Here is a 25,252-nt window from a genome sequence, read left to right on the forward strand (position 1 = left end):
AAGAACTACATACAAATATGGAAAACAATAAGGAAAGGGATGTAAATAAAACTCAGATTTGTTATTTTTCTCTTCCACATATTTGGTTTCTTTTTCCCCCTGCACTTTTCAGAGTAGAAACAAAACAAAGCCCAAACTAAACACAGCATGGGGGTAGGACAGAGACATGAACACCATTTTGAAGATATAAGAATTAGGATGGCCATGTTAGTCGATCTGGTAATTTCTTTTATATAAAACTCAGTCTTTCATATCTCTGAAAATTATTTTGCTTCCAAAATCATTCCATAAAAGAGGAACATAGAATATTAATGCACATCACTATAAGACACTGACAACAGTTGCTAGCTACATCACTCTTAGAGCAGAATTATAAAAATTAGTTTGAAAGTGACAACTGCTTATGCAAAGCAAATGTTCCCTTAGAAAGCACTCTAAGTTCAGATTCAAATTTAACAGAAATGTGTATCAAGGTGTGAAAGATGAAGAGTTGAGCTATTACTATACACTCCAGATTCTGAAAATGAAGGTTTTATTCTCTCTACTTTTAGGTGTTATTTTCTCATTTTAGAATATGTGGGTATCCCACTGCTTTTTGTACTCTACTGCTGCTTTGAAAGTATAAAATACAGGTAAAAATTTGAAATTGCACTATCTGAACAGGATGAATGCAAGAGGGTAAAACACCACAGTTGAACTTTGGGAATAATGAACAGTAATGGAGGTAGGAAAACATTTCACTTGGATAGTGTGTTGCTATGTGCATGGCTAGGGATTGAACATGGCGGCCAGCACATTACAGGAAACTTCAGTATTGAGGTTTCTTTCACTCTGTTTGTCTCTGTCTTTAAAAAAAAAAGCCACGGTGATCAAAGCTGAAAATAAAATTAGTAATGTTCTGAAGTTTGTCCAAAAGAGTATACTTTAAAAAATATAATAAATATTTCTAAAAGAACATATATAATCTGTTAAGTATAAACTTGTCTCACTTGAGCATTTAATATAAACATATCCCTCATGTAAGTTCAAACTTGCTATTTTAATTATACTGTCTGGTATTGGGGCTCTGAATTTTCCTTTTATTTTTTTCATTCTTTTTTTTATGTGACACATAGCTTCTTTTTCTCTCTCATACTTTCTCTTTTTTAATTTTACTAGTGATTAAGTATTGATTTACAAAATTACTTAATAACAGGGTGCAACTCCTGACCATTCCTACCATCAGATTTCTGTATCCTCATTCTCTCCATTGTAAGTTTTCCTAAAGTTGCAGATATTCGTTAATTATTATTTCTACAATTATCTGTCTATATTTGTTTTTTTAAATTTATTTCTTTATTGGGGAATTAATGTTTTACACTCAACAGTAAATACAATAGTTTGTACATGGATAACATTCCCCAGTTTCCCATTTAACAATACAATGCCCACTATGTCATTTATCATCCTTCATGGACCTGTATTCTCCCCACCCACCCACCCACCCACCCCAGAGTCTTTTACTTTGGTGCAATACGCCAATTCCATTTCAGGTTCTACTTGTGTTTTCTTTTCTGATCTTGTTTTTCAACTTCTGCCTGAGAGTGGGATCATCCCATATTCATCCTTCTGTTTCTGACTTATTTCACTCAACATGATTTTTTCAAGGTCCATCCAAGATCGGCTGAAAACAGTGAAGTCACCATTTTTTACAGCTGAGTAGTATTCCATTGTGTATATAGACCACAACTTGCTCAGCCACTCATCTTTTGTTGGACACTTGGGTTGTTTTGGTTATTGCAAATTGTGCTGCCAAGAACATATGTGTACATAGATCTTTTTGGATGGATATGTTGGGTTCTTTAGGATATATCCCCAGGAGAGGAATTGCAGGGTCATAGGGTAGGTCCATTTCTAGCCTTCTGAGAGTTCTCCAGACTGTTCTCCACAGAGGTTGGACCAATTGACATTCCCACCAGCAGTGCAGGAGGGTTCCTTTGACCCCACACACTCTCCAGCATTTGCTGCTATTACCTTTTCTGATGTATGACATTCTCAGAGGAGTGAAGTGATATCTCAATGTTGTCTTGATTTGCATTTCTCTGACAACCAGAGACTTGGACCATTTTTTCATGTGTTTCTCGGCCTTTTGGATCTCTTCTGTGGTGAATATTCTGTCCAAGTCCTCCCCCCATTTTTGGAAGGGGTTATTTGTTGTCTTGTTGTTGAGTCTGGCAAGCTCTTTATATATGTTGGTTATTAAACTCTTGTCTCATGTATGGCATATAAAGATCTTCTCCCATTCTGTGAGATGTCTCTTGGTTTGGGTGGTGGTTTCTTTTGCTGTGAAGAAGCTTTTTAATTTGATGTAGTCCCATAGGTTTATACTTGCCTTAATCTTCTTTGTAATTGGATTCGTTTCATTGAAAATGTCTTTAAAATTTAAGAGGAAAAGAGTTCTGCCAATATTTTCTTCTAAATATCTGATAGTTTGTGGTCTAATACCGAAGTCCTTGATCCACTTGAAATACAGTGGTTCAGTTTCATTCTTCTGCATGTTTCAACCCATTGTTTCCAACACCATTTGTTGAAGAGACTCTGCTTTCCCCATTTAATAGTCTGGGCCCCTTTGTCAAAGATTAGATGTCCATAGGTGTGGGGCCTCATTTCTGGGCTCTCAGTTCTATTCCACTGGTCAGTGTGTCTATTCATGTTCCAGTACCAAGCAGTTTTGATGACAATGGCCCTATAATACAGTTTGAGATCTGGGAGTGTGATGCCTCCAGTTCTGTTCTTTTTTCTCAAGATTGTTTTGGCAATTCTAGGTTTTTTTTTCTGGTTCCAGATAAACATTTGTAGCATTTTTTCTATTCTCCTAAAAAAATGTGCTTGGGATCTTGATGGGGATAGCATTAAATTTGTAGATGGCTCTGGGTAATATATTCATTTCGATGATGTTAATTCTTCCAACCCATGAACATGGAATATCTTTCCACTTCTTTGTGTCTTTTTCAATTTCTTTGAGTAGTGACTCATAATTTTCAGTATACAAGTCTTTCACTTCTTTGGTTAGGTTTACTCCTAGATATTTTATTGTTTTTGTTGCTATAGTAAAAGGAATTGATTTCTGGATTTCAATTTCTTCTAACTTAGTGTTTGCATAGAGGAATGCCACTGACTTTTGAATGTTAATTTTGTAGCCTGACACCTTACTGTATTGCCTGATGATTTCCAAAAGCTTCTTGCTGGAGTCCTTAGGTTTTTCTGTGTGTACTATCATGTCATCTGCAAATAAGGAGAGTTTGACTTCTTCTCTTCCAATCTGTATCCCTTTAATTCTTTGCTCCTGCCTGATTGCTATGGCAAGAGCTTCCAACACTATGTTGAATAGTAATGGTGATAGTGGGCAGCCCTGTCTAGTACCTGATCTGAGTGGAAATGCTTCCAGTTTTTCACCATTGAGTATGATGTTGGCTGTAGGTTTGCGATATATATATAGACTCCACTATCTTCAGGAATTTTCCATCTATTCCCATTTTTGTAGTGTTTTGATCATAAAGGGATGTTATATTTTGTCAAAGGCTTTCTGTGCATCTATTGATATGACCATGTGGTTTTTGATCTTGCTTTTGTTGATGTGGTGGATCACATTGATTGATTTACGTATATTAAACCAACCTTGCATGCCTGGGATAAACCCCACTTGGTCATGATGAACAGTCTTTTTGATACACTGCTGTATCTGGTTGGCTAGAATTTTGTTCAATATTTTCACATCTATGTTCATCAGAGATATTGGTCTTCTTTTTTGGTTGTGTCCCTGTCTGCTTTTGGTATCAGGGTGCTGTTGGCTTCATAGAAGCTGGCAGGGAGTAATCCAGTGTCTTCAATCTTCTGGAAGACTTTTAAAAGTAGAGGTATTAGTTCTTCTTTGAAGGTTTTGTAGAATTCATTTGTAAAACCATCTGGTCCAGGACTTTTATTTTTGGGGAGATTTTTGATAACTGTTTCAATTTCATTAGCTGTGATGGGCCTGTTCATGTTATCCACTTCCTCTTTACTTAGTTTTGGAAGTTGGTAGATATCTAGGAAATCGTCCATTTCTTCCAGGTTCTCTAGCTTGGTGGCTTATAGTTGTTCATAGAAGCCTCGCATGATATGTTGAATTTCTGCGGTGTCTGTTGTGATATCTCCTCTTACATTTACTATCCGATTTATTTGGGTCTTCTCCCTTTTTTTGTTTTGTGAGTCTGGCTAAAGGTTTGCTGATTTTGTTTACTCTTTCGAAGAAGCAATATTTACTTTCGTTGATCTTTTGTATGGTTTTCCTATTCTCAATGTTATTTATTTCTGCCCTAACTTTAGTGATTTCTGTCCTTCTGGTTGCTTTAGGGTTCCTTTGTTGTTCTTCTTCTAGGTCTTTAAGATGTGCAATCAGGCTGTTAATTTGTGCCTTTTCTTGTTTCCTAATGTGTGCTTGTATAGCTATGAACTTCCCTCTTTGGACTGCTTTAGCTGTGTCCCAAATATTTTGATAGCTTGTGTCTTCATTTTCATTGAACTCTCGAAACATTTTGATTTCTTCCTTGATTTCCTCTTTGACCCAGAAGTTGTTAAGAAGTGTACTGTTGAACTTCCACATTTTGGCACTGTTACTAATCTTTTATTGATTGTTAAGTGGAGAAAAGCACATGGTGTGGTGATTTGCCCGTTCGTGAATAAAGATATACAGCTTCTCAGCCCAGCCGTGTGTCCTCAAGTCTCTGTTACCAGCCCATGAAGCCAGCTTGGCTAAAACAACACATGTTCAGCGTGGAAGCAATTACAGAAGCCAGACCTTCCAACTCTACAACCCACAATGACGCTGGGTCCATGCTCCCAGAGGGATAGAGAATGGGAAAGCTATCAGGGGAGGGGATGGGATATGGAGATTGGGTGGTGGGAACTGTGTGCAGTTATACCCCTCCTACCCTATGGTTTTGTTAATTTATCCTTTCTTAAATAAAAAAAAAATTTTAATGTAATACCAATTATCAATTTAATAGTGATAGTTAATAGAAGATATTTAAAAAACTATAATTTCTTACCCAAAAATGGAAGTGCCAAAAACCTAGACTATATATTTTAAAACATTAACTATGCTTCAGTTTTTTTCTCATGTCTATAAATGGGAATAAAACAATATTTACATTTATTTATTAAATGATTTAATAAATGTTTACTACTTGGAACAAAATCTGTACAGAATAAGCACCCAATAAATTTAAGGACTGGGGAGATAGTATAGTGGTTTAGAAAAAGATTTTCATGCCTGAGACTTTGAGGTCCAAGGTTAAATCTCTTGCACCACCAGAGCTGAGCAGTGCTCTGGTAAGTAAGTACATACATAAAAGTTAGATGTTAAAACAAAGAAGGAACAAGTTGGAGAAAAATCTCACTGCCTGAAGTATGTGCTTGATCGCACCCAGCACCACACAGTACGTGCCATAGCATCCAGGGAGACTCTAGTGCTGTCCCCCACTCATGGAAAAGCAACCAGGAGTGGTAAAATTGTGAATGTACAAAGGTCAGGCTCCATAAAGACAAACAAATAAAGGAAGGTAAGCAGTTGATAGGTACTGTAAAACATTAATCCCCCAATAAAGGAGGGAAAATGTTAAAAAAGAAGTTGACAAGTAGAGGGATAAAGAAAATCTAGTTAACCCCACACATGTGGAAATGGGATACGGAGTTCTGGGAGGTGGGGATTGTGTGGAATTGTACGCCTCTTATCCTATGGATTTGTCAATGTTTCCATTTTATAAATAAATAAATAAACAAACAAATGAAACCGTTAAATTGCTAAGAAAAACAAGAAGAGAAAGAAAATTGAGTTCAGGTTAGGGCAGGTCCTTATAAACAATTTTTCACTTTTTATTTGTTCAATATTCTAACACCTGTTATATCATCCATTTTTCTTTGATAATTATAGAAGATGCAGTTCTCATAACATAATTTTCCTATGATCGTACATGGAAGGGAGTCTAGCTAACTGTATAAAGCCATTCATGTGACTGAATTATCAGAGTTATTCCAAAGTTAAACATAATATCTGGATAGGCTGTCATATATTTTATTAATTGATACATGCAAAATATCATCAGTTTTCTCTAGACTGAATCCAAACAAATACATTTTTAAAAGACAGTGGATACGTGGAAAATATCTCATTTAAATGTTAAGCAATTTAAGATTCAGAAATGAGTCTAATTTGGAGAGTATCAGGAGTATCATGCTTTGCTACATACTTCGCTAATATAGCTTTCACAGTAGCATATAGACATCTGTTGGATTTACACACTATACAGAGCCAAGAATGCCATAGAAGTTAGAAAGGAGAAAGCAACATTATATATACATATTCTTCAAATATTTCACTGATCCCTGAATTGAGAAGGCACAGGAATGGCTGTAAGGAAGTTCAATTAAAATTACTATCAGCTGAAAACGTAATTTTCCTCCTAACATAGTTCTGATAAAAAGTAATCATTTATTGTCTTCTCTTTGAATTATCATCCCTATTTACCACTATGCCACACATCTCAACACCTGAGCTCCCCCTTACTGATTATCCAATACCAGAATAAATCTGGTGCACTGGAATTTCCATAGCCCCAAAGTAAAAAACCTTAAAATGTTATCAGGTTATAGCATCAGTAACTGACAGGAATCTCGGAAGAATAAAAACTGCCTTCTATATTTTAAAAAGCCTTAGCTAATATATTCTTAATGAAACCCATAGAATTTTAATCCATTATGATGGATAAAAATAGGTCAAAATCCATGTTAAAATGAAAGACAATAATGAGAGAAGAAAGGAGTGTCAGGGAGAAGTCAAGATATAGGCAAAGTGGAAAAACAGCGCACAAAAAGGTGGAAACAGAAAAGTAGAAGGACTAAGACAAATCAATAACCAAAGGTGAGGTGAGGTCCGAAGCTGAAATAAAGAGATGAGTAAGCAATGTGTACACATAGTAGCAACCCAATAACTAAGTGAGGAATAAATAAACATACCTTTTCCTGATTTAATTAGTTGTTTTCCAATTGCTAGTGTCACAAAGGCAGTGCCATTTAGAACTATGTCAGTTATGGTCTTCCAACCATTTGGAGAAAGTCTTTCAGTGGGAGAAATAAAATTCCCTGCTGCATTGTTTATCACAACCTAATAAGTGGATAAGGCTAGTTAAAGAAAGTCTTAGATGAAGAAGAAGATTTTCCTTCAATGGTTCATATTTCTAAAACTTACAAATCCAAATAACATACACAGTTTGCGATGAAACTATGGCAGGATCTGATTTAATTTTAGAGCTATTTCATCTGTGAAAAGCTCCTAAAATTCACCACATTTTAGTAATTCCTGCCTCAAAACAGGGGATAGCTCATTTTTTAATTATCTTTATTTATTGGATAGAGACAACCAGAATTCAAGAGGGAAGGGGCTGATAGAGAAAGAGAGAGACAAAGAGACACCTGCAGCACTGCTTCACCACTCACAAAGCTTTCCCCCTGCAAGTAGGGACTGGGCTTGAAACCAGGTCCTTGCACATTGTAACATGTACATTCAGCCAGGTGTGCCACCACCCAGCCCCAGAATAGTTCATTTTTAAGAAAATAAATACAGATAAACCATAGCTATCATAGTGATTACGTTTTATTTCAAGAAACCTCAAGAAATGCCCTTTAGTTTCTGGTGTCATTTTGATTTAACTTACCCAAATAAATTTGTTTTCTGGCCTGTTTCTTCACAATCAGTAAAGAACCCACTTAGTTCTATAGTAGATTCAGTACTATAGGTCTGTCTTAAAATATCTTTATACAGGAGAGTAATCTCAGGGGCCAGGTAGTGGTGCACCAACAGAATATACACATAGCCATGTGCAAGGATCTGGTGCAAAACTACATCCCCACTTGCAGGGGAGAAAGCTTCCCAAGCAGTAACACAATGCTACAGGGGTTTCTCTTTCTTTCTCCCTATTTCCCCTTATCCTAGCAGTTTCTCTCCGTTTCTATCAAATAAATATATAAAATTTTGTAAAAGGAAATAAGAGCTTCTTGTAGGTAGGTTTTTATTATTTGTATTATTCTTTTCTACTGACAGAGATAATCAAAACATATTAGTTGAAGCAAAGTGCATGAATCATTTAAATTAGATTAAATCATTTAAATCTGCTCTTGGATAACTGCTCTTACTTCACAATCTTATTATAAAATAAAGTGAAATTAAGTTTGTTGTATATGATTATAAATGAGAATTTAAATTACTCATGAAAAGATGTGGTGTGACAATCTTTAAGCAGAGTTGAGGTGTTTTTTTTTTCCCTAGGACAGAAAATAGGTGTTTCTCAACACAGAACTCATATCAATGTTTTATTTCCTTAATGCATTCTGGTTATTATCAACATCAAATGCCTTATATTATGGCTTCATCACCGTTATACTTACATCAGGTAAGCCTGCAACTTTGATCAACTCTGACACAGCATTTTGAACCATCTCAGGATCCCTCACATCGCACTGAACTGCATGGACCTATAAAAATAACAAAGAGAAGAAAGAATCCTACATGTTGCAGACACCCAAGCCAAAAACATGAACGACGATTTTAAAAATTTAAGATCTGAATTTAAAAAATTCTTTTTAAAAATATTATTATTGTATGTGGCGCAAAGCACAAGGACTGGCTTAAGGATCCCGGTTCCCCACCCGCAGGGGTCGCTTCACAGGCAGTGAAGCAGGTCTGCAGGTGTCTATCTTCCTATCCCTCTCTCTGTTCCCCCCTCCTCTCTCCATTTCTCTGTCCTATCTAACAATGACGGCACAAGTAACAACAATAATAACTACAACAACAATAAAAAAAAAACAAGGGCAACAAAAGGGAAAATAAATGAATAAATATTTTTAAAATATTATTATTATTTGTTATTGGATAGAAATAGAGAAATTGAGAGGAGAGGAAGGGAATAGAGAGGGAAAGAGACAAACACCTGCAGCACTGCTTCACCACTTGTGAAGCTTTCCCCCTGCAGGTGGGATCCAGAGGTTTGAACCCGAGTCCTTGTGCCCTATAATATAGATGCTTAACCAAGTGCACCAACAGCTGGCCCCAAAACTACTTTTTAATATACCTTGTTCCCAGTTTGAGAAGAAATTTCTTCTGCGGTAGCCTTCAAGACATCAATCTTCCTAGAAATAAATATATGGCACTTTATATAAGTTCTGAGGACAGTTCATATTATATTTTTCTTTTTTAATTTAAAAGATAACATACAGCTTAAAGAGACACGTTTAAGAAAATGCAAAAGTTATATCCACAAAAAATAATTTTCAATGAATTCATTTTCTAAAAGTTAAATTCAAACAAATTATTCAAATATTTTATTTTAATGAGAGAAACAAAAGAGAAGGTGACCAGAGCACTGCTGCTCAGCTCTGGCTTGTGGTGGTTCTGGGGATTAAACTTGGAATTCAAACAATTTCTGTATTTTATACCAATTTACTTAATTGCTCACTTTTAAGCCAGATACTTTCTATCTACTTACGGATTATAAAAGTATTATCTGGGTTAGGGAGATAGGACAATGGTAACAGACCAGACTTACATGTTGAGGTCCCAAAGGTTCCAGATTCAATCCCCAGAACCACTATAAATCAGAGATGAGCAATGCTCTAGTAAAATCAACTAATTAACTAATTAAAGTTATAATTATAATAACTCCAACTGAAAGCAAAGGAAAGCAGTCTTAGTATCATATGTTTTACCTTCATCATACATGTAGAAAAATCAATGAACTCAGGAAATAAATACATTATCAGTTCCATAAGAAATCATCATTTCTATAATCTTTATATGACTGTTAATCATCAAAAATTGTAATTAGGGAGTTGGGCGGTAGCGCAGCGGGTTAAGTGCAGGTGGCGCAAAGCGCCAAGGACCAGTGTAAAGATCCCAATTCGAGCCCCCGGCTCCCCACCTGCAGGGGAGTCGCTTCACAAGCGGTGAAGTCGATCTGCAGGTGTCTCTCTTTCTCTCCCCCTCTCTGTTTTCCCCTCCTCTCTCCATTTCTCTGTCCTATCCAACAATGACGACGTCAACAACAATAATAACTATAACAACAATGGAAACAAGGGCAACAAAAGGGAATAAATAATAAATAAATAAATAAATAATAACAAAAAAGGAAAACACTTTAAAAATTGTAAATTATTTAAATAATCTAAAATAATCCCTATAAGATGAACCTGTAAATCAAAGCAGTCCAGCAAATAGAATTTCCAATGCTACAGCACAATTCTGTTTCATCAACAGACTTACCGGCTTGCTATAACACACTGAGCACCTAGGCTGGACAGAAGAGTGGTCATTCCCTTACCAAGGCCAGTACCACCCCCAGTAATGAATGCCACTTTTCCTTGAAAACAATTCGGCGGGAGCATTGCTTTTTGGAGGGGTGGGAAGAATTTAGATTGGAAAGCCTCCATGCTTTTATGTAATATTTGTGTTCCATTACTGAAAAACTAAAATGGGAGAAAAAAAAAAGTTGAAATTTGTATACATGTATTTCCATAACAGATTTTTAAAAATTCACTCTGAAATTTCATATTAACCAAATTATAGATTAGCACATTCATTATAAAAATGAGCACCACATTTACTTACATACTACTACTCTCTTTCTTGTGAAATGCTAAGGAACAGTGCAATAGCTAAAAGAACTCTTGATGTAAACTAGATAGTTCAAAAATTTCGCCATAGCTATATATCCTACAGCAAGTTCTATCTGTCCATACCATACATGCTTACTATCTCTAGGTAATGGGATTACACATGTTTGTTTTTAGTTCTATTGCATTTAGCTAGCAGTATTTTCAAAACTTACTAAACAATTGTTGATTAACTTTATAATCAGAAAAAAAACTTATTAGAAGGCAATTTGATAACATGTATAAAATAAAAGGTAAAGATTAATGAGAACATCTGTTTAATTTCCAGTGCTTGGTCATAGTATTTCCTTTAGTTTCAGTTTGACAAAGTGTAATTTTGCATCATATCACCAAAGTATGATAATAATCCAGGATACCTACAATAATCTTTTTCTACATAAATGGAAGTTTTACTTAAGGTTGACTCCTACCTACAGAACTGTTACATTAAGATAAGTCAGAGAATGTGTGCAAGTAGGCTGGTAAATTTGTCATTACCTAGAGATAATGGGAGGAAAAAATATGTTCTACTTTTCCAAAGGCTTTCTCTCTAGTGAATTTTTATTTATTGATTGTTGCTTTGTATAAGAAGTTTGACATTGTAAGAAAAAGTAAGCAAGATACATATGCACAGATCTCTTTCCTTCCGTCCATCCTTGCTTCTCTTAACTTTTTTCAGATAGAAAGAGAAGGCACAGAGAGAAAGAGAAACCACCTCACCAAAGTTTTCTTACTGTTGGGGCTGGGCTCAAACCTGGATCACACACATGGCAAAGAAAAACACTATCTCTTGAGCTGTCAATATTTTGCTCACCCCAGATGTTCTAATTTAAACTACTTTCTAGATCTTTTCACTGGTTTAAAAAAAAAGAGTATAAAGGTAGAAATATGGACTGGACAGTGGTGCTCCTTGTGGAGAGCACCCGTGCAATGCTCAAGTGTCTAGGCTCAAGCACCCAGTCCCCACCTGTGGGGTGAAACTTCACAAGTAGTGACACAGGCCTGCAGGTATCTCTCTGTCTTTTTCTCTCACTCTAATTCCCCTTTCCCTCTCAATTTCTGTCTCTACCAAAAGTTAATAAATAAAATATACAAGAGGTAATAACAATTTCCAGTATGTGGCAGGTTACTATACATCAGTCTCTACTGTTATCTTATTTGATCTGTTCGGTATTGAGCCTATGAGTGAGGGAATGGATGTATGCTGTTAATTCATATTACTGTCTGATAATTCATAGCATATATCCAGCTGAATACTGAATTCAAGCATGCAGTCTAAAAGCAAGTTGCTCATTTCAATATTAAGAAACAACAGAACTTATAAGATCTATCTATATCCAGTCTTCTATTTCTACAAAAGTGGATCTTGAATATCTTGACACAACATTTTGCACATTTGTTTCTGAACCATAAAAAGTGGCTACGAAGTAGTGGTGCTTTTTTTTTAAACGACTTTGGAGATTTTCAGTGTTGCTTTGTTATTTTCATTGAAATGCTGTTTTCTGAAAATGGAAATGATAACTTTCATATCAAGACTGATGTATCTGGACACCTTTAAAATATCAAAAATTCTTAAAGTGTCCTAAGGTCTCCCAATTTTAGCACCACAGACTTATTTTTTTTAGAGTTAGAAGTTCGAAAGTTTCATGGAAAAAAATTAGTGATCATTTGCTAACCCTCCCCTACTAATTACTATCTGATATTATATACTTTCCACCTTTATGTACTTGTAATTTATAGCATAAAAACTACTGCATCTTAATCCTCAGAATGGCAGTTCCAAAAGTGTCTTAACAGACTGGGGAGACAGTATTATACTTATGAAAAATACTCTCATGTTAGAGGCTCTGAAGTCTCAGGCTCAAGGGAGCACCACTATAAATCAGAGCTTAGTAGTGCTCTAGTCACTGTCTTTCTCTCATTAAAACATTTTTCAGAAAGTGTCTTAACTCTTTTATCCCTGGCAGATGAGGACTGATCTAAATTAATTCCACACCAAAATTATTTAAGAATTTTGACTAGTCTAGACTGATAAACTTAGGTCTAGTATGTGAGGTAGGTCTGCCAGATATTTTACAAAATGTGTGAGGCAGAGTCAAGATGGCAGAGGATCAGGATCTGTTTTTCTCTGCCTCCTAACAACTACAATGTACATGGAAAATCAAAAACTACAATGTACATGGAAAATGCCACATAGAAACAGATTTGTATCTCAGGTGATACAGGACCATAGTACAGGACAAAATGGGGAGCTCAGAAACTCAGTCACCAAAGGTACCAAGAAGCATGAGTCTACCCCTCCCAGCTCTGGCCATTTTGCCCTGCTCTAACCAACTCTGGGCACCTTCTCTCCTTTCCTGGAGCACTTCCCACAACAACAGCACTACACTCATGCAATAATAGACCACCATCGGGAAGAAAGCCTTAAGACACATAACTTATGGGGGGGGGGGGGAGAGGAGAGTGGTGGCAAGCTGAAAACTATAAACCATGTGGGAATTGCAGCTGCAGCTTGAGCACAGTCATTTTGAAACTCAGTTTCTGTAGCAATGAACTCTGGGGTGAAGTTGGGGAGAACTCCATTGGCTGATTCAGTCTGACAGAGTTCTTCCACCAGTTTGTGATATACTTCCAGCCTCAAACACCTGAGGTGGGAAAACTACGTTACTATATACAGTCCCTCTCTTTGCCCAGGTCCTCACAGAGAATTAAATATAATGGGAACACAAATGAAGTCACTGGCAATTAGGGATCAAGAAAGCAGCATGAAGAAAAAAATCTCAAACTCAACTGAGCTATACAAAATCCCTAAAAAAGGCTTCAAAGTTATCATTTTAATTTTAATGATGCATGTCAAAATAAAAAAAAGTTCAATAGATGAAAACATCAACAAAATAACATATAAAAGCAATAATAGAAATTAGAGGGGGGAAAAAAATACAATACCTGAATTTTTCAAATGCAGTAGTATTTGAAAGAAACAAGTCAAGGTTAAAGTAGTGAGCAGGAAAATAAGGTAGAATAAGCCATCCAAAAAAAGGCAACAAGAAAAATAAGAACTAAAACAAATGAAGAAAAGGTGTTATGGTACAATAAGAATAACCACATTTGCATTGATTGGTTATCAGAAAGAGGAAAGAGAAAGGAATTGATTTATTTTTATAAAAATATTTATTGGGGTGGTCCGGGAGGTGGCACAGTGACAGGGCCTTGGACTCTCAAGCATGAAGTCAGGAGTTCGATCCCCGGCAGCACATGTGCCAGAGTGATGTCTGGTTCTTTCTCTCTCCTCCTATCTTTCTCATAAATAAATAAAATCTTTTAAAATATATATATATATTTATTTACTTATTTATTTATTGGGGCCGGGCAATAGCACACCCAGTTAAGGTCACATATCACCAGGCATAAGGGTTGGAGCCCCCACTGTTGGAGCCCCCACTCCCCACCTGCAGGGAGGATGCTTCATGAGTGGTGAAGCAGGTGTGCAGGTGTTTATCTTTCTCTTTCCCTCTCTATCTACCCTTCCCTCTCAATTTCTCTCTGTCCTATCAATAAAAAAATAAAAATAAATGACTGCCAAAAATTGTGGATTCATAATGTTGGCAACGAACTCCAGTGATAACCCTGGGGGAAAATAGTAATAATAATATTAAAAATAAAATATAATGAAAGTATCTACTTAATTATTTATGAAACAAAAGGAAGAAGGAGAGGGAGAGAGAAACAGAACACCAGATCATTACTCTGGCATATGCCATACTGAGGAACTTGTGACTGAGAGTCCAACAATTTATCCATTGTGCCACCTCCTGGGCCACAGTGATAGAATTCTTATTTGAAAAAATATTAACTGAGAATTTCCTCAAATTGAAGAAAGAAATAGAATCTAAGACCCAGAAAGCTATAAGAACTCCAAGAAAAATAAATCCAACTTAACTTCTGCAAGGCATATAAAAATTTAAATTACAAAAGTCTAAGGACAAAGACTATTAAGCAAAAGGTTCCTTAGATGATGGCACTTCCAGTTGAGCACACAAGAGCCCTGGTTTAAGTCCTAGCCCCACCTGCAGAGAGGGAGTTTCATAAGCAGTGGAGCAGTGCTGCCATAATCCCCCTTCCCTCTCAGTTTCTCTCTAGCCATTAAATAAAAGAGAGAAAAAAGAATATTAAAAACATCTTTTTAAAATTTTTTATATTTTTTTCCTTTTTTAATATTTACTTATTCCCTTTTGTTGCCCTTGTTGTTTTATTGTTGTAGTTATTATTGTTGTTGTTATTGATGTTGTAATTGTTGGATAGGACAGAGAGAAATGGAGAGAGGAAAGGAAGACAGAGAGGGGGAGAGAAAGATGGACACCTGCAGACGTGCTTCACCGCCTGTGAAGCAACTCCTCTGCAGGTGGGGAGCCAGGGGCTTGAACCGGGATCCTTGTGCCGGTCCTTATGCTTTGTGCCACGTGCGCTTAACCCACTGCACTACCTCCCGACTCTCTAAATACATCTTTAATAAAGAAAAGCAGAGTCACCTATAAGAGATCCCCCCATAAGACTATCAGTTGATTTCTTGATGTAAGTTTTAAAGATTAGAAAAGATTGGCAGGATATAGAATTTTGAATGGAAAAACTTCTACCCAAGAATATTCTATCCAGCTAGGTTATCTATCAGATCTAAAGAAGTGATGAACAACAATTAAAGGAATTCACTAGAACTAAACTGATTATACAAGAAATAGTAAATGGACTTATGCAAAATGGAAACACTGAATGCTCTCGCTCATACGGAATAAAAAATGAGGGCTAGGGAGATAGCATAATATTTAAGGAGGAGGGGGGAAGTGAGGAAATAAGCAAAGTCAAGTGAAGATAAGCTCATGGCCTCAGGTTGCAGACCTGAAGTTTTCCAGCCAGACTGGGAGTGGGGAGTGTATTGCCAAGGTAGAGACAGTGCAACAGAATTTGGCAGAGGGGTACTGGTACTTTGCTGGAGGCAAGGTGTGAAAATATAGTTTGAAGAGGTGAGAAATTATACTTATAAAACATGCAGAGTCCTGTAAAGCAAAGTTACCTAAAAAACAAAACTGCTGGGCTGGAGAAATAGCATACTAACTACGCAAATGTATTTCATGTCTGAGGCTCTGAGTTCCCAGGTTCAATCCCCAGCAACACCATAAATCAGAGTAGCAACGCTCTCTGCGTGGGTCTGTCTGAGCTCAACGCTCTTGCTCTCATCTTTCTCGGTCTCACTCCTTTAAATAAAAATAAATTTTAAGTAACTACTGGGAGATCTTTTTTTTTGTTTACAGGGTCTTTAGGTAGCTGAGTGTGTGTGTATGTGTGTGTGTGTGTGTGTGTGTTGCCAACACTACTAATCCATGTGTGTGTGTTGCCAGCACTACTAATCCACCACTCCTGGTGACTATTTTTTTCCCTTTTATTATATTTGATAGATAGGACAGAGATACATTGATAAGAGAGACTTAGAGAGGGAGAGAGAAACGTAGAAACCTGCAGACCAGGGAGCAGGGGCTCGATCCCAGGTTCTTCTTGCATATGACAACCTGTGTGCTCAATTGGGCGCAACACTAGCCAACCTCCCAAAAAGAAATTCTTTTGGCAGCATAGATAAGTTTCAAAGTTTTCATTAAAACAAATTTTGTGGAAAGTGTTTAATGTGCTAAGTACACTATTAGGGAAATTCATTTTCAAATATATACAAATCAAGTAGCATGTCCTCATTCAGAAGGTTAAGCCAAACAAATCAATTTTTTTATTCTTACTATTTTATTACCATTTTCAACATTACTACTAATTGGGTCTCCATATTAAAATCATCTCTGCCGCTTAGGAACCAACCTTTCAGCATTTCTAAAACTTGACAAGTACTTTCACCTACTGATCTTTCCTTCTGCTTTCTGTTTGGCTTGAACTACCTACTTTCTTTCTCAATAATGCAGCATAAACAAGCCTTCAAGACCAAGCAGAAGTATCAAATCTTTATTGACAGTTTTCAATGGGTACTGCTATCAAAAATCCCAAGGGCAGAATTTAAGAAACAAGAACAGAAAGGGAAAACACAAAGGAAAACTTTTGGACTGGTTGGGTGTATTACAACAAAGCAAAGGACTCTGGGGAAAGACAGGGAGAGGGAGGGGGGACGGGAGCTTTCAGATCCTAGTAAAGGATGGTGGAAAAGGACGTAGGCTGGGGTTAAGACTGTTCTGCAGACACCTATCTGAAAAAATGAGAAATAGTACCTACATGACAATAAATGTACTGTAAACCATTAGCCTCCCAATAAAAAAAAAAATTGTGTCATGGACACTTAATCCACTGAGCTACTGCCCAATCCCCCAACCAATAAAACAAATTTATTTTTTTATAAAAATGAGTCAAATAAACCCCTTCATCCCTTAAGCATATCAGCTTCCACACTAGACTGTAAGCACCCAGAGAGGCAATCTCCATTAGTCACTCTATTAGTGCTGCTGGCACCTACCAACTAGGCATATTACATGCTTTATTGCAAGTAACACTGTGAAAGAAATCATGGAGTCCTGGCTGTTCCTGAGAGACACCTAGGATTAAGCCATGAGCTTCACACTACTTAACAGTAAGTCATTACCCTGGACCCCTTATGTGTAATTTTTGATAGAATTTAGATTATATTTATCTATTAATGAGAACCAGAACATCACTCCTGACACTTCAGGTGCCAGGTATTAAACTCCAGACTTTATTAATGCAAGTCCTGTGCACAACCACTGAGTCACTTCCCCCAGTCTTGTATAGATTTTTCTTCTACTCTTCTGTCTGTCTTCCTTCCCTCCTTCCCTTCTTTCCTTCCTTCTTTTGTAATAAGACAGAGGGAAATATGGAAAGATGAAGTGAGAAAAACAAAAACCTGCAGCACTGTTTCACTGCTTATGAAGCTTCCTCCCTGCAAGTATGAACCAAGGGCTAGAGCCCAGATCCTCACTCATGATGATGTATGTGTGAACTTTACTGGGTACACAGCCAGCTGGTTTCATATGGGGTTTTGAAGAAGGATATTTTCATACATATGTTGAATATGCACAAAATGGTCAGAAGGCTTCTCAAAGAACTAGTCATAGTAGTAACCTCTTAGGAGAGAGAATTATACTGTCATTACAAACCATTTTATAGTGGTAAATGTTTAACATGTTCATAAGTTAATTGTTTCATTAAAATAATTAACATGATCAAATCATAAATGCAAGACATAATGTAGGAAGAGTAAGAAGGAAAACAAAATTATAGCTAGAAAAGGAAACTAACACAGAATCAGCCTGATGATAAATACAGGTACCTTACTTGAAGCATAAGTACTTCATTCAACACTTACTGTGAACTCTGATTTTAAAGGCAATGAAATATTCTCACATCTTTGGGGGGAGTTTATAAGTACCTGTTAGTTTAGGTGAAATGAAATTTTCTTTTCAAAAAGTTATTTATCTTCAAAGAAACAGTCGGGGGAGAGAGACAGAGACAGAGAGAAAGGGGCTGGGTGTTGGCACACATGGTTGAGCACATATATTAACATGTACAAGGACCCAGGTTCAAGCCCCCAGTCCCCATCTGCTGGAGAAAAGCTTCACAAGTGTGAAGCAGGGCTGCAGGTGTCTCTCTTTCGCTCTCTGTCTCTCTCTCTCTCCCTTCCTCTCAATTTCTCGCTGTCTCTATCCAAGATGGTGCTGGGGTTGAACCTGTGACCTCTGGGGCCTCAGGCTTATAATTCTGGTACATTTCATTTGTACATTTTCCCCAGCCTCCAAAATGATTTTTTTTTTTAGATCAAATTTATTCTGACTCAGATTCACACGGTAAAGCAGATGGGGCCTTAAGTGTCATATAAAAATATCATGTGGATGACTCATATTCTGCAAATACTGTGGTGATTGTCAGAGAACTGAGTAGGGGGAACAGAAGGGCAAATTAAAACTTTCATTTGTTGTGAACTTTGTACAAGAACTTTGGTGTTAGGTGTGGTGAGCTGCATGCATGAGCATGTGTGTATCTGTATATATGTCAATGTGTAAATAGAATTAAAATGTATGTTCAGTAAAGACTGCAGTTATTTTTCTAAGTATATTTGAAAAAAAAATCATAGTTTTGTATTCTCAAAGTAACTCAGAGTCCCAACACACCGTAAGTCTTCATCAGTAACCACTTCACAACTTCTTTAGTTGCTGGAAGTGCACTCACCAATGCCTAGATCACTGCTACTTCATTCAGTAAAGTAGATGTGGCTCTCACTAGGAGGTATGAAGAAATACAAGGAGTGGCTGGGAGGAATGATCTACTTGATGCTCCAGTACAAAACAAACAAATAATATATTGTCTTTATTTATTTATCAGATAAATATATCCAGAAACTAAGAGGGAAGGGGGTGCTAGAGAGGAAAGGAGACAAACACCTGCAGCACTACTTCACCACTCATGAAGCTTTCCTGCTGCAGGTGGGGACCAGGGATTCATACCTTGCACACTATAATGTGTGCTCAACCAAGTGCACCATCACACAGTCCCCAAACAAACAAGAGAAAGAATCATCTGACCTTCAAATACTGGCAGTTAGCCTGCAAGGCCACCTGCCACTAGACTCGTAAAGCATATACTCTATCCCTGCAAGGACAGCTTGAGCACCTCTAACCATCCCTTAAATTCAAGCTGTATTCTGCACAGAGGCCATTGGTATTCTACGCCTCCGTAAAACACAAATTTCGTTGCCACAGCAACTTGAAGGGAAAGTTAAGCAAATACAAAAGAAAGTTAGCTGGACTCTAAGCTCCAGTGACAAGACTGAATTGTGTAGTTGCTGCCAGTAGCAAGAAAAGAAATTAAATTTCTGAGTAATGATATATCTAATAGTAATGAACATGAATCTCTAAAATAAAGAACATATCTGAGCTACAGGGTGTATTTCCCAATTTTATTACAATTATTACCTATATGTATGTAGATGGAGACCATAGTTTACCAATACTACATAATAAGAGAGATGAAATTAAAGGAAACTGAGATTTTCAAGTAAGGTTTCCATTCCGGTATGATTGATTCCCATGTGAATCATCTCCAATCCATCCATCCATACCACAACGGAAAATTAACATGGCTTTGCATTTTTGGTCTTTTGTTTATTTATTTGTCTGCTTGTTTTTTTTGTTTGCCAAAACTATAGAGTCCTTATTCTAAAAAAGAACTTATTTTGACTTGGGAAACTACTCAAGGCAAACATATCATGATTAGATACAGGCTCTTCTTTTTATTTTTAGCATGTTTTTACTCAGCATCTATTATGCCTCCAGGTATTACTCAATACAATAATGATATGAAATGAACAAAAGAGGAGGCCGGGTGGTAGCACACCGAGTTAAGTGCACATATTACCATGTGCAAGGACCCAAGTTCAAGCTCCTGCCATTCCCCACCTGAAGGGAAGATGCTTCACGATAGGTGAAGCAAGTCTATAGGTTTCTATCGAGATTTGTCTCTGGCTCCCTATCTCCCCTCTCCCTCAATTTCTCTCAGCCCTATCGAATCAAATAGAAAGGAAAAAAATGGCCATGAATGAAACAATATTGATAAAGTTCTAAGGGAAAAATAAATTATGCCTTTCTACTCTCTCTCTCTTTTTTAACCAGACCAAAGGGATGTCTGGAAAATTCAAAGAATTTTAAACCGAGCTTTTTTTTTTTTTTCAAGTGTCTAGTTTTAGATCATGTTTCTTTGTTGTTGTTGTAAGCATATTGTTTGAATTCTTCTTTAAAAAAATTGTTATTTATAAAATGGAAATATTGACAAGACTATAGGATTCCAGGGGTACAATTCCACACAATTCCCACTCCCCGGAACTCCGTATCCACTCCTCTTCCTTGATAGCTTCCTATTCTTTATCCCTCTGAGAGTATGGACCCAGGATCATTATGGGGTGCAGAAGGTGGAAAGTCTGGCTTTCTTCTCTAATTGCTTTCCCGCTGAACATGGACATTGGCAGGTCGATCCATACTCTCTCTTTGTCTCTCTCTTTCCCTATTGGGGCAGGGATCTGGGAAACCAGGGCTCCAGGACACATTGGTGGGGTTGTCTGGCCGGGGAAGTCAGGTTGGCATCATAGTAGCATATGGAACCTGGTGGCTGAAAAACAGTTAAAGTATAAAGCAGAACAAATTAATGACTAATCATGAACCTAAAGGCAAGAATATTGCAGATGAAGATCTAGGGTCTCCATTTTGGAAAAAGACTGTTAGGTCTATTTTGGGTAGCTAACAAGCTATATGTTAGCTTGAAAAGTATACATGGTGCTAGTAATTCAATGGTGGTAGACAGAGACTAACTCTTTCAACCAGGGGCAGCCAGAGAATGTCCACTACATAATAGTAGTTAATTAGCATTTCCTGACACAGAATGGATGAGTGAACTTTTTTCTCATGGAAGAGAACTTGAAGACAAGGTTCCTCTTCCCCCATAACTCCAGGGCCAGAGCCAGTTCTCAAATATTAGTATCGAACTGAGGTCCACTCGCTAACACAGTAATACAAGACTTCATAAACCAGAAATAGATAAAAGAAACATTTCTTTTGGTTCTGAGTAACAAAAATATTCAAATGAGTTTTTAATTGTAACAACTTAAATCTACAAAAAAAAAAGGGGGGGGGCGGGGCTAAAAAAAAAAAAAAAAAAGAGGATGATGTTGCCTAAAAGATTCTCAAATGTGAACTTTTGTTCCCCTAGAGATTCAAACCCAATCTCGCATGTACCCAGAAGGCAATAAAGCACAATACTGGCCTCTTTTGCCTCCAAAATTCAATTCTCCAAAACTTTCATTTTTCTTACATAAAAGAATTTCAAAATGATCAGATTACACGAGCTCATTTTCTCCTTGTCTGACTTTATTGCCTAATGGTGTCAGAGAATTGGGTCTATTCGTGTGACATTACAACAGTCCTAATGACTTAAGTTAAATACATATAAACACACACACATACACACACAGAGAGATTTACCTCACAATGTTGTTGTAGAATTCAGTAAGGGTCAGGTGCCATTGTACCTGGTATAACACATATTACAATGCAAGAGGATCCAGGTTTAAGCAGCTGGTCCCCACTAGTTGGGAGAAAGCTTCACTAGCAGTGCTACAAGTTTCTCTTTCTCTGTGTCTCTATCTCCTTCCCTCCCAGTAACTCTATCCGTACAAAATCAATAAAACATTTTCTAAGCAAAGAGTTCAACAATAAAGGTCTTTCAGAAAGGATCAAAAAATAAAGTATCTTTCTTGAAACTCCAGATCCCTACCCAACTAGGGAAAGATAGAAACAGGCTAGGGGTATGGATCAACCTGTCAACACCCATGTCCCGCAGAGAAGTTATTAAAGAAGACAGACCTCCCACCCTCTGCATGCCATACAGATCTTTTGTTGGGAACATGTGTGAGCCTGATAGAGCTTAGGGAGAACCACCCCCATCTTTGGATGGAGGTCTGAGAAGATAACCTCTTGGTAAGTCTCTCTCAACCGAGGTGAGCATAAGGGGGGAAACTCAGACTTGGTTCTTTCCTTCTTGACTCTCAGGCCCACAGATACCCCAGTACTTCCCTCCATTGACTGCAGGCCACATGGCTGCAGATTCACTTATTCAAAGTCACCTTCTGATCACAGAAGAACACACCTTATCACACACTTCATCACACACCTCAGACCCCAGACAAGAGAGATTCCAAACTAGATGGCCTTTTGATATTCATCTTCTCTCTGTCTCACCCTACGGGTTTAACCCCTATGCTTCTCTCAAATACCTTTGGATAATTAAGTTGCTTGTGTTATGGAAAATAACTGTCTTGTATCTCATCAATTCCTGTCATACCAACCCCCTACCTTAGGGGCATGCTGACTGTTAAGAAACCTGTAATTTCTGTCATATTTCAACAATAATTAACTTCATTGCTTTTCTATTTAACTCATGTCCACGTTGCTAATAAACGGACTCTAGGATTCTGGGACTCAAGGACTCAGATTCTAGATTCACGCTAAGAGTCCCCTGGTGTCTTTTACTTCGTGTCACCCCTGTCGTGAGCGAGAAAGAACCAGCCCGTTACCTTTCCCCTGGAGGACACCATGCCGGAGAAGGAGGGAGACATCCCGAAAATCTTTGGTCCATATTCCCAGAGGAATAAAGAATAGGGAACCTTCCAATGGAGAGGAGAGGATATAAAACTGGTGGTAGGAATTGTACCCACAATCTTGTCAACCATTATTAAAAAACAAAGAAAAAAAAAACAGAAAATACAGTATCTTTACAATGACCTAAAGTCTAAAAATTTACAATATATTATCCATTAAACCCTAACTTTGATTAAACATATCTCACTTTTTTCCTTTCTATTTTATTTGAAAAGACTGAGAGAATTTGAGAATGGAGGGGAAGATATAGAGAAAAAGGTAAAGATAGACACCTGCAGACCTGCTTCAGTGTTCATGAAGTGTTGCCACCCCCCTGCAGGTGGGGAGGAAGGGGCGGCTCAAATCCAGGTCCTTGCACATGGGAACATATGCGCTCCACCCAGTGCGCCACCACCCCGCCTTGAACATTTTTCACTTTTTAAAAGAAAGTTATTTTTCTATTACTTGAGAGACTCAACAAATCATTTCCATACATATGTGGAGTTTGTCCATACTTTAAAAACAGAATAAATAGAAGATTTCTGCTGTCAACCCTAACAAACTGAAAAATTCTCTGATTAAGGAAATTGTGTTATTTGGTTTCCTTTAGTTTATGATTTTCAAAGTTAGTCAAGCAACAGAACTATCTTGGGTAGCATTGTGTTTTAGTTATTTCCCTTTTTTTTTTCTCATACAGCAGTTTTCATTTGCATACTTTAATTTATGTGTCCAGTGAGAAGATGTGAACAAAAGCAAGGGACAGACTGATTTAGAAGCCAGAGTAAGAAATATTTCTACCAACTTGGGTACAGAAAGGAAAGTGCAGACAGTCTGCTTAATTTTTTTTAATATGACTACGTATTAATGTTTAAATATTTTTTAAAAAATTCTGCAGACAAGGCCAATCCATCCTCCAAATCCCATTCTCTTTCCCGCTATAAAGGGCCAGTGTGTTACATTATTTTTACTCAACCTGTTTACAGAAAGGAAGTTCTCTACACTGTTGGTGGGTATGCAAACGGGTATAAACCCTATGCAAAACAACTGGAGAACACTGAACATAGGAAATAGCCCAGGATCCAGCAGTGCCAGTCCTGGGCATATACTCAAAGGATACAACTTTGAAATGTCCACGAATGTCAAACTTGGAGAAACACAGAGAGCAGAATCTGACTTTTCCCCCCACTTAACACTAGCTGGAGAACTCAGAAGGGCTAGCTCTTGCGCCCTGGGACCTTGATCCTCTCTCTGTTCGCCCAAGATATCTCGTCCACCCAGTCCTCGCTTCCTTCTCCGCGGGACCCCCATTTCTCAAGCCTCTGCTCAGGAACCCCAGGCCCTAACACTGTGCACCTCCCGGTGCCCACGACACTGGTTCTCCGTCCCCCGCGCCTGTGGGCGCCACCCGGGAAGCAAGCGCAGACAGGGCGCTGCCAGGGTGCTAGCCGGCTCCCCGGCCCCTCTAGCACCGTCTTACCCGCTGAGCGCTGCGGTGCTGAGCAAAGAGAACTCGGCAGAGCAGCGCCATGTTGGGCCCGGGGAAAGTAGTCCGGTAGCGGCGGGTGCAAGGGACGCGCCCAGAGGCCAAAGCTCTGGGGCTGAGGGGGCGGGGCGGGGGCGGGCCCATAGGGTGGGGGCGTGGCACCCGGGTCACTGGACCCCACGTGTGAGCCTCTGGCGCAGCCTCTGGAGACCTCTCCCTGGCTTTTTCAGCACTTTCTTGACCCAGAGGTTGATAGGATGAGGGTGCACTGAAGAACCGCTGCTCCAGAAAAAGGCCTTCAGATAACAAAGTGCCCCGGAAACGAATGGCCCACCACTCGGTGGTGCTCATGTCCTGCTTTCTTTTTTCTATTAGTATTATGGAATTCATGTTTATTTCTTAACGGATTTTTGGTCGGTATGGCGCTGAAGTACTTATAATCAAAATAGCAGTATCTTGGATTTAAAATAGGAACTGCTTTTTCCTAAAGAGCAGGAACTGAAATCTCATTAAAACTAATCAAAACTTTTAACTCGTCTTCTAGGCGGCTTGGATTTTTGCAAAGTTCAGCGCCCCCTATAAGTGGAGAGACAGTGCTGTTTGGCTGGAGAACGTTAACTGTACCTTATGGTATTGACTCACTGTGTCTCACAAAGCAGATCCCGAGATAAAGGTCCAGTGAAAGTGCTTTATTTGGTGCCAAGTTCCAGCACCAGCGTTACTTCGGGGTGCCACAGCACAAGAGGGAATTCTAGTTCTTTGCCCTTCTATCTCTCCCTATGAGAAACCAGCCTCCGATGGTGAAATCTTACATGTGTATTCCCCAAGTTCCACAAAGTAAGCAAATAATTGAATGTTTGAGGTTTTG

General features: G+C 38.0%; 1 protein-coding gene across 1 annotated transcript in view; it reads right to left on the reverse strand.

Moving 5' to 3' along the window:
• The window catches only part of DECR1 (2,4-dienoyl-CoA reductase 1), a 35,281-nt gene extending 10,750 nt beyond the window's left edge, over nt 1-24,531 (reverse strand). The window contains exons 1-5 of the mRNA XM_016185666.2: nt 24,379-24,531; nt 10,331-10,533; nt 9,144-9,201; nt 8,461-8,547; nt 7,033-7,180 (exon numbers count right to left, since the gene is read on the reverse strand). Coding sequence (XP_016041152.2) covers nt 7,033-7,180; nt 8,461-8,547; nt 9,144-9,201; nt 10,331-10,533; nt 24,379-24,528 — 646 coding nt within the window. The 5' untranslated portion in view covers nt 24,529-24,531. The remainder of the gene's footprint in view (nt 1-7,032; nt 7,181-8,460; nt 8,548-9,143; nt 9,202-10,330; nt 10,534-24,378) is intronic.
• Nucleotides 24,532-25,252: the final 721 nt, after the last annotated feature.

This window comes from Erinaceus europaeus, chromosome 1 (assembly GCF_950295315.1).
Source record: "Erinaceus europaeus chromosome 1, mEriEur2.1, whole genome shotgun sequence".
NCBI lineage: Eukaryota > Metazoa > Chordata > Mammalia > Eulipotyphla > Erinaceidae > Erinaceus > Erinaceus europaeus.